The sequence below is a fragment of the Scardinius erythrophthalmus genome (assembly GCF_964197995.2).
Source record: "Scardinius erythrophthalmus genome assembly, chromosome: 9".
Classification (NCBI taxonomy): Eukaryota; Metazoa; Chordata; class Actinopteri; order Cypriniformes; family Leuciscidae; genus Scardinius; species Scardinius erythrophthalmus.
In genome coordinates, this window is record NC_138229.1 from 18,910,845 (window position 1) to 18,927,328 (window position 16,484).

The 16,484-nt window shown below is 38.1% G+C and overlaps 1 protein-coding gene across 1 annotated transcript; it reads right to left on the bottom strand.

The window, feature by feature from the left end:
- Positions 1-52: 52 nt before the first annotated feature.
- kcnb2a (potassium voltage-gated channel subfamily B member 2a) lies at positions 53-16,336 on the bottom strand (the record flags this gene model as incomplete). Its single annotated transcript, XM_081375484.1, has 2 exons — positions 53-3,696; positions 15,761-16,336. 2 exons carry the CDS (start codon positions 16,334-16,336, stop codon positions 1,798-1,800), a joined length of 2,475 nt encoding a protein of 824 aa, XP_081231610.1. The 3' UTR covers positions 53-1,797.
- Positions 16,337-16,484: the final 148 nt, after the last annotated feature.

Here is a 16,484-nt window from a genome sequence, read left to right on the forward strand (position 1 = left end):
GCTACTGCTGTTTTAACTTTAAAGAACACGCTCGTAGTGTCCTGTACAAACATTTATTTGTTTAATGGTTCTAGGTATCTGGAACAATGCAGTCACTATTTCAAAGAAAAGATGTACAACTATAAACATCACATTGATATACAAACTAGGATCCAAACTTAATGAGAAAAAAAAAAAAGTTTGATATATGCAGAAATGACAGTCTGTTTTGGAATGTACATACAATAGTCAAGTTGTATTAAAGATAAATCTGCTCAAATCTTGTGCAAGTTGATGATCATGCAGCTCATTGTTCCTTTTGATTTGACATCAGCAAAATAATTTTTCACATACAGAAATATTAGGGCTTTCAAGATTACATAAAAAAACCTGAGAACTTAATTGTGTTTGCATATTTTACTCTATAAAAAGTAGGACTTTCTGTACAGACTTGTCTGAACCAAACCATAGATCTTAACGCCTTCTCATAAATGACTTTTTATGAAAAGGCACCGATTTGAATACTTCAAGCAGGATTTGTTCCTGCTTAGTTTGTTTTAAAAATCACTTGAGTATGATTAACATAACACAACTTGCGTACCTGTGTTTCTACACTACATGGATGTAGCAGATAATTTCTTGAATGTACAGTTAATATACAAATCATACACTCATTCAAGGTTCTACTTTAAACTGTTGACATCCATTGACCTCTTTGTTACCTGTGCAACTGTATTGCACGTCAGGGAGAGGAATGTTAAAATAACAATCTTTAAATGTACAATATTCCCATCCAGTCAAACTGGCATCATACAGAAATAAAGTGCCATTTCCTTCATCCAGCAGAGGGCATAGTTGATTTACTATATCATAGGTTTCCCTCAACTGATTCTGAATTGAAGGCAACTTAACCATCTTTCCATACAGTTTCACTGATGTGGAGAGTTGCCCACAGCAGTAAACATCCTAAACTATTTATTCAAATAATGTATTTCTAGGTTGGCTATGGCTCAACTATAAAGTGATGCAAATGGAAACACTTGAACTTGCTTTTCACTGAAACAGACATGCTCATATAGATATCAGAATATTTAGTACTGACATGTTTTATTTTTGTTTAGAGTAGGTTTTCCTCTTGTATTACTTGCTAAAAGGGACAGTTAGAGGAAAAAAAAAAGGAATTCGATTTGATCCACATTTGCAGTGAGAACTGAAAACTTTGTGCTGCTTCACATATGACCACTGAGGAATAATATCACTCAGCAAGAAAACATCAAATGAAGGCATATTTTGGTCAAAAATATTTCAAGTCAAATGCTGACTGCCAATTTACACTGGTAGCACTTTGATCAGAACTATTAAACAAACCCAGCACAAATGTTACAGTGGTTAGTCTTTAAAAAAAAAAAACGTGTGTGCTTACAACATCTGCTCGGGGCTGTTAATCTACAATGAAGAATTTGTGGTCTTATCACAGTTGCCTGAATCAGTCGATGATCCAAAAGATATATGATTCAACTAACTAATCCTTCACATGGAGGGTCAAACTGTTTCAAAATAATAATGCTAGAATAATAAGAGTATGCTTTGTTCTTTAATGTCCTCCCTCTGAAAGAATATCACTAAGCTCCTGAAGTTGAGAGCAGACCTTGTCTCTCAGGATCTTTTAAGTCAATCTCTGCGGCTATGCAGTTCAATAGTGTCGAAGAAAGACAAAAGTCCCCTTCACTACATCAGTTACTCTTTCTGTCCACATGCTTAGATGCATTCATTCTGTGACCGTGTTGCACAGATAACATGTTAATGCATCTCGGCACATCACATGCTAGTTTCACATGGTGGTGAGCGACCTCCTTCCCCTGAAGACTTCAGAATATCAGGGGAAAGGAGGTGGTTGTCCACCTTCTGTCCACTTTGAATGCCGTCTTCCGCTCCAACGGCACCTACCGTTGCAGAAGCACAGTTTTGTGCACTTTTAGGGGATGTGGGAGTAACAGCGGCTTTATCGACGTGGTTTCTCCCTCTTTGGCTTTCAGAAGACGACAGGCTGAACCCTGGAGAGCTTGTGGCTCCATCCCCTTCGAAGCCTTTCCCTGGGGACCTGGGACTCTGCCGAGGAGAACCCACCAGCAGTAATGGGTCAGATACCGGTAGCTTTGGTGTCAGTGTGGGCGCGTCATCCGTCACGACTAAGTGCAAGTTGGACGCCCCTTCGTCTGCAGATTCGGTGAAGTTCACTTTGAGTCCCTTGACTTTGACTTGGTTTCCTTGTGGTGGGCCCTTCACGTTTTCACCGCTCGGATCGAAGCTTTGGTTCTCCTCGCCCTGTGACATGGTGCAGCTGTCTGACTTGCACTGGACAAACTCGTAGAGGCCTTCTTTAATGATTGTAGTCGCCTTTGCTCTCTCAGGTGCTCGTTTCTCCAGGGAGGTGATCTGGCTGAGGTCGAGGGGCGGAGGAGCGCGGGGATGTCTGGGCAGTAGCGCGCTTCTTTCGACCTCACTGATGTCTGTGGCACAGCTGGCGAAACTGTCCACGCTGGACACGCTTCGGATCTCAGTGATGGGTCTCTCTTTGATCCGTGGTTCACATTGCACTACTTTCAACTCCATCTCTTCTTCTTTACCAACAGTGCTCGCTTTGGAAGCCGAAGGTCCACTGCTGCTCATGGATGAGGCGGCCGTCATCTGGTTGTACATTTGCTCAAGGGATTTTGCATTTAGCCTCTGAGGGCTTGAATTAGGTTTGAATAACCGAACTGGAGAAGACAACTGTCCTACTTCTTGATATTTTGCGTCACAGCCTTTGGAACCCAAGTCTGGGCTCTTCTGATAGTTCCAGCGACTGGGTGAAAGATGATTGTCTGCGCCCTTCTCCTCATTCTTTTCGATCACAACGTCCAGAAGTTCCATATTGCGGGTGAAGGCATCTTTCAGGTTCATCGACACGATGCTCCCGTTCCTCTTGGCCCTCTCAAGTGCTTCTCTTCGTTTGATTGCCTTCTCTTGTCGCTTCTGTTCTTTGTAGAACTCAGAGAAGTTGTTCACAATAATAGGAATGGGCAGAGCAATTACTAACACACCAGCGATACAACAGAGGCCACCCACTATTTTACCCAGGAGGGTTTGGGGATAGATATCCCCATAACCCACAGTTGTCATGGTAATTGTTGCCCACCAGAATGAAGCGGGAATACTTGTGAATTTCGTAGCGTCTTCGTCTTTTTCAGCAAAGAACACAAGACTGGAGAAGATCATGATGCCCATGGCTAAAAACAATATCAACAGCCCGAGTTCATTATAACTTCTTCTCAGAGTGAACCCAAGAGACTGAAGACCAGTCGAGTGTCTCGCGAGTTTCAGAATTCTCAGGATTCTCATGATCCGGAAGATCTGAACTACCCTGCGCACATTCTGGAACTGGAGGACACTCTTGTTGGATTCTGTGAGAAATATTGTGACATAATAAGGGAGGATAGCCAACAGATCAATGACATTCAGAGGCCCTTTGAAGAACTTCCACTTGTTTGGAGAAGATAAAAAGCGGAGAATGTACTCCATAGTGAACCAGGCGATGCAAATGGCTTCAACGTGGGCCAGGTTTGGGTTGTCGTTGGACCCTCCGAATTCATCAATCACTTGTAATTCAGGCAGGGTGTTCAGTGACAGTGCAATGGTTGAGAGTATGATGAACAGAATTGATATTATGGCCAGAACCTGCAAAAAAGAAAAAAAAAGAAAAGAAAAAAATTGGTTTAGTGATGTGACATTAAAAGTATAATATATATATATATATATATATATATATATATATATATATATATATATATATATATATATATATACACACACACACACACACACAAGATATCAAGATATGTATACAACAAAGATATTAAATTAACACACACATTGATCACTATTTACAGAAATCTTTTCACTTTTAAGAAATGTTTTCTCAACATTGCATCATTGCATATCTAATCAGCTCCTGACGAACACATTAATTATTATTTGAATCATCACTCAGTCATTTAACCATATATTACTGTCTCTGGAAGGCATTTGTCTTTCAAACAAATGTGCAAATTTACTTGAAGTAAGCCCTTGGATTTTAAGTTAATAAGTTAGGTCAATAATAAAATGAAGTCAATAATAAATAGTACTAAAAAGTTCACAGTTTTTCAGATGTCGGGTAATGGCCACATGACAGGTAAACAAATATTTTTTAATCTTTTTTAGCAAATGTAAAATTACTTAAAAGTAATCAAAATACATTAACAAGAAAACGTGCCCTAAAATAAGTACTCTAGATAACATTTCTAACTATAATTTTTGTAATTTGGAAATGAGCAATCGACTACAATTTGTCAGTAATCTACCCAGCACTATATATCAATATTATATATATATATTGATATATAGTTTCCAAGAGTGTCCAAATAATTGGGACCACTTTATGCTCACAAAGAATATATAAAACACAGCATATCAAAATTTATAATTCTTAAACTTACATTTGAAGTGTTGCAGATATTCAAAACATTAAGCTAAGAATGAGTGACATTTCTTGGAATTAATGCAAATGCTAATGGGCCTGAGTGGGAACAGAAATGAAAGTGAAAAAGAGACTGTGCCCTCATCCTTATTAGGATAATGTGATCTGCATCCGCCTGTTCTCTCATTCTCCTACTGCGCATCAATTCACAAATGGCTTTGACAAGACTTATTCATCAGCTACTTTGTTAGAATATGGAGGTTGTTCCATGAGGTTATCTAAATCATCTTGCAAGGTAATCAAATAACCCTGATCAGACTAAGAAACTTGTCATGATGAGTAAATGCATGCTCACTTTTAGTCTAGAACTACAACAACATAAAGTTCACAGCGCACTCAACGCCTCTGCACCTCATGATTTCTCTCAACAAGGGGAGAGGTGTCAGTCAATAAACAAGAAAACAAAGTAGCCTGTTTGAAAAAGTAACTTTGTTGTAAATTTAAAAGTAATGCGTTACTTTAGTTACTTTGAAAAGTAATCTAATTACGTAACTCGCATTACTTGTAATCCGTTACCCCAACCCGATCTCATTAAATGCGTATCTATAGCACGCATTGTGTTTATCCGGCAATTTATACGCGAAAAGTAGTTTTTACGTGCATATGATACGCACTGTAAACCCCTTGGGTAGGATTAGGGTACGTGCATATTATACGTTTGGGTAGGATTAGTGGTGTGGGGTACGGGGATATTACACGCAATAAAGTGCGTATCATAACCCAACATTGTACCAAACTGAAAAATAGTCATTGATCATGAGATGTTTGTTAATTTAGCCAATTGAAAGTTTTTCCAAAAGGGCATTTACTAGACCATGAAGAGCTGTTTTTATTTTACAGATGTCTTTACCAGCCTCTTTACACTGTTGTAAAAGAAAACAAAAACAAGGCTTAAAATTGCTGCATGAATTATAGGCCTCTTCAAACGCCTTCAATGATACGAAATGGATTTTTTTTTTATTACGGCATCAGTCTCAAGTTACTTACTTTCACTTACTATTTTAAGTTTTTATGGGAAACTTTTAGATTATTGCACTGCCATTATGTCCTTATAAATTACAATCTCATCCTCAAAGATATAACAAACTATGATGTACTACAAAAGACACTGAGCACTCCTTCATTGGAACTGCATTAAGAGGGGATTAATAATGATCCAGGGTGGAGAATAAAACAGCTGACCTTGACAGTGTCCTGTCATTGGGGATGGCGCAAATACCGTTATGAAAGAGATGTCATAACACACTTTTACATATTCGGCACATTTTATCAACTTCTTCACGATATTACACTGGAATTGTTTGACAAATATGAAGTCATATTAAGTCATTCAAATTGTTCAAATCTCTTAAAAGTATATGATCCACAGAGGAATGGATGATTTAGCTAATTTCACACGATCAGCACAATGACGCAATTTGCCAGCCCACTATCCTTTACTAGAGTGCTTAATATTACAATGTTTAAGGAAGACTAAAGAGATTACAGGTTGATTCTTCCCTTGTGGGGGGAGGGGTGGGGGAAAGACTGAGTAACTGCTCCTAACCTTTCCATATCCTTACTATAGATAGAAACTCAATCCTATTACAATTATCCTGAAATGTCCTCTCACACAGACGACAATGTGAACACCTTTTGCAAGGTTCATGCAGTTGTCAAAATTTGTTACAATGTTCTGATTACAACAATACCATTACATTACAATGAATGCTCTTTAATTATGAGTTTTTAGACAAGGTCAATTCAAAAGTCTAGTTGATGGCTTGAATAATGCAGTGTCTGAAACTATTTCTACACTTGCTACACCAATGTCATTTGTAAAACCGAGTGCTTTGTTGTCACTGATTACCCAAGCATTGATTGTTGCTAGAGCATGTTAAACAACTGGTGAGGCAGGCTAAACTAATGTTGGGGTCAAATTGTATTTGTACCCGCACAAATAAAAGCACATGCTTGCTGATAGTGTTTGACATTGTGTAATGAAGTAGAAGTATAAGGAAAGGATTCTGAATAACCTCCAGGGAGGCTGTAATTGCCATGGCTTGACGCAGGGATTGTCCCCGCCAGGTAGGGTTGAGTAGCGTCTGGCTGTGACCAAGAGACATAAAGTCCAGTCAGAGGTTGGCGCACCCACGAAGATGAGAGTAAAAAAAGAGCTGATTTTAATCCCTAGGGAGAGGGTCACTGAGGTAACCCTACAGGACACGTTATATTCCACCCAACTGAGATCCAATTCAGTTCGCGTGAGTTTTTAGCTCTTCTTTTTTTACGTTCCAAACATTCTGAAAATAAAAAACAAACAATACATCTAAATGCCACAGAATCAAATAACGCACTTCGTCCCTAAGGAACAAACGTAAACAAAAGTTTTGTGACATCAGCGAGGACCGAGTTAAATTAGGGTTAGGTGACTTGAAGGATCTCTTGGTGCTTCCTGTGCTTCCCTATACGCATAAGTCCTGGCCTAATGCCAGTCATCTCCCTGTGTTGAGATCATTGCCCATGTAATCACGTTTATACAGATCCACCGATGAGGACAGTTAACTAATCCTCCTGCCTTTCTCCTTCAGTACTTATCGCTCCTGTCTCTCTTGTGTTGAGAACAAATACATGTGTCAGCAGAGGCATTACACTGAGGGCCGTATGACGTACCTTGATATAAATGTTTTTTTTTTTTTCAGAACCTCAAACTGATTAATGAGCTGACCACGCAACACATTGGGCTGGGAATTCATGCCCTTCAAACTTAAAGTCACCATAAAGTCAGAACATTGCTTGGATTTTAGTGTCGTTACACTATTCTGACACAGCTGATGACAGCATGGGGGATTGTAATGTTTTCAGAGAATTTAAAAGTAGCTCTTTTTAATGGTTGCATGTATACATTGTAAAAATGTAAGTAATTTTAATAGAAACAGAATGTAAACATTATATATATATATATATATATATATATATATATATATATATATATATATATATATATATATATATATATATATTCACAATTGATATAGGTTAATTTGAATATTTATTTGGTTAATTGTAAGTTACTTTAATATTTATGGGGGTCTAAAATTATAACTTAAAAGACAATAATGTTTTACTGTAAAAAGTATACTTATTGCCCTTTTTTGGTAATTACAGCCTAAGGTAATTCCTACATATAAAATATATATATAGCCTATATTTACAGATAAATGACATTGTATTGTCTTTTAAATTACAATTTTAGTCCCCCATAAATATTGAAGTAACTTACAATTAACCAAATTTTACAATGTATTGCAACAATCAAAAAGAGCCCATGCAGATGTCATACATTTTATAGAAAAGTTTACTTTTTGGAACAAACTAAAAACAAAGCATGCTAAAAATTGTTATGCTAATGTTGTTAATAATGTGATGTAAAAACTTTGTGTTTTTAATCTCGCCTTAAGACCCATCTTTTTAGGCAGGCTTTTATGTGAGTACTTTTATAATTGTATCCAGGCTGTAATAATGAGTATTTGTTTAATGTTGATTGTTTTATAGTGTGTGTAAGGTGTCCTTGTAAGGTGCCTATAAAAAATGTTTTAATAATAATAATAATAATAATAATAATAATAAAATGGTACAATAGCAGTTGAAACCAACATTATCGCAAACTATACCCAATGCATACTTGCCAAATAAATAAATATGTGGACATGAAATATTGATATATGTTATTATTTCATAGTCTTCTTACCTGTAGCTATATAATTATTAAGCTAAGAAAAAAAATCAATCCATTACAATGTACAAAATAGCAAGAAGAAACCTGCAACAATATTACGATAATATTAATACTTAAGTAATGTTTTGACAATCGCAAACTGAGATGCAAGACGGCGTTGCATTTGTATGAACGAAGAGAGCGTAGCCTATCTGCGAGGGCTATGGACAACGGCTAATATTATGAAACATCTGACCACTAGATGGCGCTATTAAACAGATTCGAGAATTCCAGAAAGGTGTGTAATAAACGAAAATACATAAAATAAAAAAAATAAGTAATTTAAATTTCCTTTTATGGAGCTGCAGCATCCCACCGTTGAATATGTACCATTTCAAAAGACCGCTAAACCAGACTTAATTTTGTTTTAAAAACACTCTGTTTTTTAAGGTTTTTAAACAATAAATCTTATGTAAACAGAGGGCAAAATGGGTCAAGTGAAATGTATTGTAAGACTGGTTTAGGTTTCTACTAGCGCTGCTTCGGTCCTTGAAACATCTGGCCCTTATGATGAGCTTGTACAAAAATATCCGGACGATTTTTCTCATTCAAATTCACTGCCCACAGAATTATTGTCTCAGCACTGAACTGAGGATCTGAAAATAATCACAAATAATACATATGAGGAAAAACTGAAGGCAATCTGGCCGAACATGAGGATTTGCCTTTTAATCTGCCTGGTGAGGTGGATTTACCTGTATTGCAAAAAGTCTGAGATTCACATGCGAGTCAAAGTCCAGGAAAACAGAAACATTTTTCTATTTTTCTACTGAATATTTGGTAAAGCTGATTCATTTTTCAGACCAGCACCACGGACAGCTCCTCGCCGTACAAACCACTTATCCAGCAAGCGCCCTGTGCTTCAGGAATTAGAGTGTTAAATCCATCTTCCTTTATCTGCAAACCTTGCTGGGATGCTCAAATGACTCAGTAATGTGTTCTCTCACAAACAATTACAACAGACCAAGCTTTCAGCTCTTCTTTCAGAAACATCCCTGCACAAACAATATTGACATCTACTGTTTGACAGAGGCCCATTGTTCCTGTTTTCTCTCTGCTGAACTTGTTGAGAAACACCTTTCTACGTGAGCAAACTTCTAAAAACACCCTATTCTTTTGTCAAACAAATTGAGGATTGAGGAGTGCATTTTGATACTGTCAATTATGGGGTGTAAAACTCCTCTCTTCCAGAAGACACCTCTCTTCCAGAGAGGAATTGAAGGTTAAATTATTTCTGGAGAACATTGTTATTATTACAGCCATGACAGGAAGAAGAAACTCTGTCTGGAAACCCAAGGATGTCTTGATCGATACTGAGGGGTTATTTATAAAGGAGAGTCATGGGATCTGTTTGATTGTGTTTTTTTATAGGACAGGTTAATTTGGAGCTTAACTCCCACATTTGTCGAGTAGCTTTTGCTGAGTAAGAAACACTATATGATATTCCTCTATAATGCGCAGTGTTGTGTCCAACACGCATGAAAGCAGCTGAGCTGAGCTACAAGATGACTACTCTGTTTTTGACAGTGTCTTTGCGTGCGCGGGGGTGGGAGGAAGCAGGGGGTCGTGATTATAGTGATTAGTCAATAATATGACCCTGATGATTGCTTGTGGTTTACAGGCTAGCCCTCAGCCTACCACTTACTCGCATGCAAAATCTTCAGCCTCACAAGTGGGGTAGGCAGGCAACCTCTACTTAAACACAGTGTAAAGCCTGCTATTCAGTCTGTCCAACTGACACTGTCTATTTTTAACACAATCTAACATCTCTGCCCTCATACCAGATCCACGAGAATTTGCCCGACATTCGTCCCCCAAAATGGAAATCACAACTGGGTTCAAGGTGAGGTAGAGCTTCAGAGGATAAAACTCTAAGTCTTATCCTTTCAAGACTGGCAGTGCTCCTGCCCGTGGCAGGGTTTTAGCTCTTGTGGGTTGGGAAGGTGGAGCTAATAGCATGTATTTTGTTGTCAAAATGTAGGAATAGTCAAGTCACATTTATTTAGAGCTTTTTGCAATACAGATTGTTTCAAAGCAGCTTTACAGAGATAACAGGAAAATAATGCAAAAAAGTTTGTTTCCAGAAGAAAATAGCGTCACAGTCCAGCTTAAGTAAGTTCAGTGATGTTTCATTTTTGTTTTTAAAATAGTTATTAATTTAGTTAATTCATATATACAGTATATAGCCGCTCTGAAGTAAACCGTGATGTCATCGTCCAGCTCAGAACATTAAATTAAATGTTCAATTTAATGTCCCCAACTAAGCAAGCCAAGCCAATGGAAACATAGGTGGAAAAGGCGACAGTGGCAAGGAACCAAAACTCCATCATGTGACAGAATAGAGAAAAAACCTCAGGCTCAGTCGGGGGCCAGTTCTCCTCTGGCCAATGAACGAACAGTGTATGATTATGATTCAGGCAGCATTATAGGTCAGAAGTCAGACTGGTTTGGAACAATCAGAATATTATCCAGTTCCCTCTGGTTGAAGATCAGAGTACAAAGATGGCCTAAGAATGAGCATCATAAATACAACAGAATGGGATCGGCTTTCTACTTTCAGTACTATACCCTAAATGTATGCATATATATATATTTTTTCACCCTGTTTAGTAAATCTGGCCTGTAGTCTTTACATTCCCATTGTCTGTTATTAATGAATATTCTCTGTATTGATCCACCACATGTCATGTAATGCATCATTTTAGTAAGGATTCTTTCACAGCTCAAAACTGAGTCTGACTGGCAGATTCATCCTCCCCTTGTGCACCTCTGACTTTGGCTTTACATGTTACCACAAAGGGAGTTTTGTTTCACCACAGCAGATAAACGTCTAAAAAGTTTTCTAAGCGCTTATCAGTGTGTAATCTGATCTTCTCAATAATCAGTGCTACACTTTTTGCCTTGTTCATAATTGTATGTGCATTTGAACATCCAGAGGTCTGTATGCAGTCTTTTAGGATTAAAGGCATTACGAAAAAGCATTACAAATTTGAATTCATTCAAAATGAATTGCTTTTTTGGAAGTTTAACCTCCAGGTTATGAAATAGCCTGAATATGAAAATGTGACAAGGTCATACATGCTAAAAGAATACTAGACACACTACTAATGGACTCAATGCTTATTGATTGTAGGTCACGCTACATTAATAATTGGCTTTAACCCTCAATGAAGCTTCAAATATAGGATCAGATCTTGTATATAACTTCCACATCCACTAAGTGGGATTTTATCCATCAGAGTGGAATGAAAGGTGGAACTGTAGCTATTTTGTTTGTTCATTACTCAGATTAAAGATAAATCCCTTTAGGTTTTCCAGGCTTAACTACATAATTGTGTGACATTATGGGGGATGGAAACTCCTCTGAGTCGGCAGAGAGGCTAAAGGACTTGTTCCACAGTTCAACGCCCACGTTGGGCAGTTTGCTCCCTCTGGGTCACAAGTTCAGCACTTCCTTTTTGAAAGCACTGGATTACATAACATGACAATTACTTTCAATGTCTATTCCGATCTGAGGATATGCCAACTTTGAATTTCATAGTTTTAACCTACGTCTGAACTCTCACATGGATTTGATAACTGAACAGGAAAAACGCTTTAAGATTAAATGCACCATTGTCTTGAAAATCAGTTGTAATTGTTTTCAACACCATTTACTCATGTTTGAAATATAATTCAGTTAAGTTGAAAGTATAAATGCCACATGAAATAATCATCTGTCACCTTACAGCACATCATTCTCATAAACATAGCTCTGCTCAGTCCATAATCATTGTAAGACGAGATCAATTTACCAACCTCACTGTAGATATAACATCTTTACTGAAGTGGACAAGGGGTGAAATGTTTTAAAATGATTAATGCACTCTCACTGTAGTTAAAAAAGCACTGGATGGAACCCTACTCATCTTCACATTCACTTTGTCTGTTGACCTCCATGGCTCTTGGAGTGATGGCTGAGGGGAATTCACCAGGTATCCTCTTGCACCCAGAGTCCCAGCCAAAACCCAAACCTCTTTATTTAGTATCAGAACCTCCACTGACAAAGAGCTTTTCTTTCTTTTTCCATTTCTCCCTCCTCCCCCCTTTCCCATCCCTGGGCTTTGTGCAGAGAATTTCAGAGCATAGAGTATTTCATGTCATGATCAATTACAGTAAATACACATAAATTATTCACACCACCGACATTTCAGAGGAACAGTGATCTCATCAAAACAATCTGCAGTGAACACCTCTTTACAGATTATGATATCTGATTAGATGTCTCTCATTGTCAGCTATGAATCCTGCAGTTATTTGACATTCATAAAAATGCACTAAAATCTAAAAGATTTTGTATTGCATTTGAAATAAATCTGCAATATATATTGCAGTGTGTGTTTGTGTGTTAAAATATCCGTTTCAAAAGAAATGCTCTACATGATGATTCACTTATGGGCCACATGGAAAGGAACATACATTTGAAATATATTTTCCTTTGCAAAATTGTAAGGCACTTCATTTTGTATGAATTCCACTTCAATTCATTTTCATTTCATCACTTCATTAGCAGAAATCTTGTTTAAAGAGTAAATGGAATGGTTTGACGACCAAATGAAGATATCGTAGCTGAAATGAACATGAGAGGAAGACAAATTCAACCTCCTGAAGTATTAATTACCTTCATGTATTGTTATACTGTATTTTATGTTTCTTTGCGTTGCTTACTAAAAGCTTAGGATGTTTAGGCATGCAACACAAATCAAGGTGATGCGACAGATCTCTTTAAATTAGCTCGGCCTGACCATACGATGACCTTTTGAGAGGACACACACTACGCAAGTCCTCTGAGATAAAAAGAGAATCAAGGGGAAACACATCACAAAGTTTTTGATCTAAGAAAATAGCTGGTTTAAATGGATAACGTTCATCTTCCCAGGCCATTCACAATGTTTGCATTGGCATTCTGAAGCAGGGGAAACAATGTGGAAAAGTGCTAATGCTCCTAATAACTTCCGCAGGGTGGAAAACTGCCTTCACTAATTGATTAACTGCTAAACACGTGACCACATTACACACTGTAGCTATAAGCCAGACAGAATGCCAGTAGTCTATTTGTAGGAGCAGACTAGGTAAATCACCAAAGGAGATTAAGTCTCCATTGCCTCCCAGAGAGCAGTGTGCTGACCACTGAACAAGCTACTGTTAGCTTTATCTTTACCACCTAGCAACTGTCCAGTTGCAAATTTATTATCTTTTGTATAGTATGATAAAAATCACAATAAAATTATTATAACAGATTATTTGCCATAGGCTCTGCAGAGAATTCCTGCTGCATTCCAACCCGTAAAGCAAAAATATATATTTTCAGATATTAAATATATTTAAAAATAACAGGAATGTACTGAAACTGACATTGCAACAAAGTAACGTATTATTGGCGATATTCTGCCTGCAATATGCTATCAACATGCTTTGGGAAATACCTCCTCAGTAACACACCAGTCTTTGCTTGCTCAAAATCCAGTGTCCAATAACCAAACCACTGAAGCCACAGAAGTGAAGGTCGAGGTCAAGGTTAGGAACCACTTGCCATTAATCTTGTAGCTCACATGCAATTAATTATGACTGGACCCCGGTAATGTAAAGGGGTTCACTCTGTTTTCTCCAAAACCCAGATCCAAGCATGCAGAAACTCAGAGTTGCATTTATTACCAGACAATAAAGTGGGGTTTATTGAAGGGAACTGCTTTGTAATTTAATATACTGCTATAGATTGTGAGAGCAAGTCTGCCATACCATCTAAATAGGCTTGTTGCAATCCTGAGAGTTGTTTCCCATCTTCCAGTGATCACAGCAGTGATATGATAAACTGAACTAAGCTGAAGGTGATTTCGGTAAATACAAAGCTGCTTTTTGCCTGTCAGAGCAGACATTATAGCCGATTGGTGTAGGCTGAATAGATGCTGACTCACTCAAACGATTGACTGGCTACAAATCATAGTGGCAGTGACTCAACCTTCATCTTCCTCTCTAAGAGCAGAACGTGCAACTCCACCTGCCCAGTCCCGATCCCGCATATAATGGTAAAGTAAATCTGTCAAATACAATGAATCAGAGCGAAATGATGTAGCTTTTCCTTTCTGGTCAGGTAACAGTTGTTGACAAGTATGCCCAAGCGAACACATGGATGCAGTTTAAATGGAAAATTAGAGTTTACTGAGCCGGCTACAGTGGGAATATTTATAAGGATTACCATTTGTCCTTTCTCTCCTCACCCCCCCCCCCCCCCCCAATTTTCCCGTTGTTGCTTTCCACTATGTTTTTAGACCTATTGCATCAGCCTTTACTTTCAGTTACACTGAGTTCAGTACCAGTTCTGAACCAAATGTTTAACATTACATGTTTGGAATAAAGATCTAACGTCTAGTTTTATGTGGCATTAAAAAACACAAAAGGTAGTTCAAATATAATCTATAATGAATTTATGATTAATTTAATGAGAATGTTAGTTGTCATGATTGCAATGCTAACGTCTTAACTATTAAGATGATTACTATTACGATGCAAAATGCCATTTTTCAAGTGAGTTTAATCAGAAGTATTAACCTTTTTCATTTATTTAAAATGCTTTTTTATTCACTCCTTGGAAAAACACTTTTCTTATGAGCCAAAGGGTAAGAAAAAGAATCCTGTACATTAAAGCATTTCACTAATGGCTCCTCTGACTGCTTTCCCTGTCTGTATTCTGGGAAGTAGATGATCTGTGTATTGGGACTGGGCAGTGAGTGGAGACAAAGCATCTGAACAGCTGTGAAAAAGCCTTTCAATAATCTCAGCAACCTTCTACGGGGACAATAATGCGTAAGAAAATAGAATTAGTCAAAATGTACTTGAAATTATATTTACAGCCCCATTTTTTAAATTTAACCGACTTATTGTTTTAATGATTCATTCTTAATCATTCTTATTTAAGATGTGTGCATATTACTCATCCATGCAGCATCTCCCACATCAGCAACAGCAACAATCTCGAATGGAAAATGCTGCCAAAAAAGTTTCACATACTGACATGCCGTTCCGTAAATCTTCCCTCAAGCAAGCTATATACCACAAAAATATGCCTCTTCTTTTGTGGCATAAAAGCCTGGGCTAATACGCAATCATGACATCCAGGAAATGCATATGGGATGTGTGTATTTATAAATTCATCTTTGGGTTTTATATTTCATCACATCACTAGCATCAGTCTCAGAGTTTTGCAGCCCAAACTTTACCCTTGAATTTGCCCCTAGTCATTGTAAGGCAAATTAATAATTCATTTCAAATTGAATATTTGGAATTATCATTCTTCAGTGTTTTTTAAGTGCTAGTTTGTTGATGCTCAAAAAGAACATCCTTAGTGGAAATGGAAGAATGTGATCAATTAATGTGGCTATACTCTGATGTTTGGTACTGTGCGTGTGTGGGCCGCATGCTTGCCCTACCTTTGCTGCCACAGAAGAGCTCGGTTTCTCCAGCAAATCCCAGAGCTTCTGCCTTTTGTCTGGACAGCAGCCCGTTTCCACCTGATCTCCGTCCTTCTCCCTGAGAGTTTCAGCCTCTCTTCTTAGCTCTTCATTCATCTGTTCCTTCTTCTGATGGTACCGTGCCTGGCAGCACGACTCCAGATAGATCTCATCGATGCCCCAGTAGTCAAGCTCCTGGCCAAAAGACAGAGCGCACATCTCTTCCATCATGTGTAGCTTGCCAGTCCGGTAAAAGTTTAAAATGGAGGAAAAGGCACCGGGGTGCCTGTCAAAGAAATACTCATTGTCATTTAGACTGTAGTCATCGCAGATCTCCATTAAGGTTTCATGAGTGTTGCAGTCTCTGAGTTTCCCCAGACGCGTTCGCGGCAGTCGGTCCAGGGTTCTCCATAGCACCTCATGGACCAGCCCACCAACATTGATCCGGACTCTTCTGGATCTGGCTTTCGTCCGGATAATATCGATGGGTTCTGGCGGGAGTGAGCCTTGTGGCCGTGAGACCCTCTGAGCCCCAAAGTTTGCCCTTTCAGCCATGACTGCTGCTACTCAAATTTTATGCTAATTCGGATGTCAATTAAGAGTACTATGATGAATCCACCTCAGACAAGGTCCTCCATGGTTGCACCTGAAAATAAAAGACATTTCAGGAAGACTTATCATGGAACAGAAGAATTACTCCAAT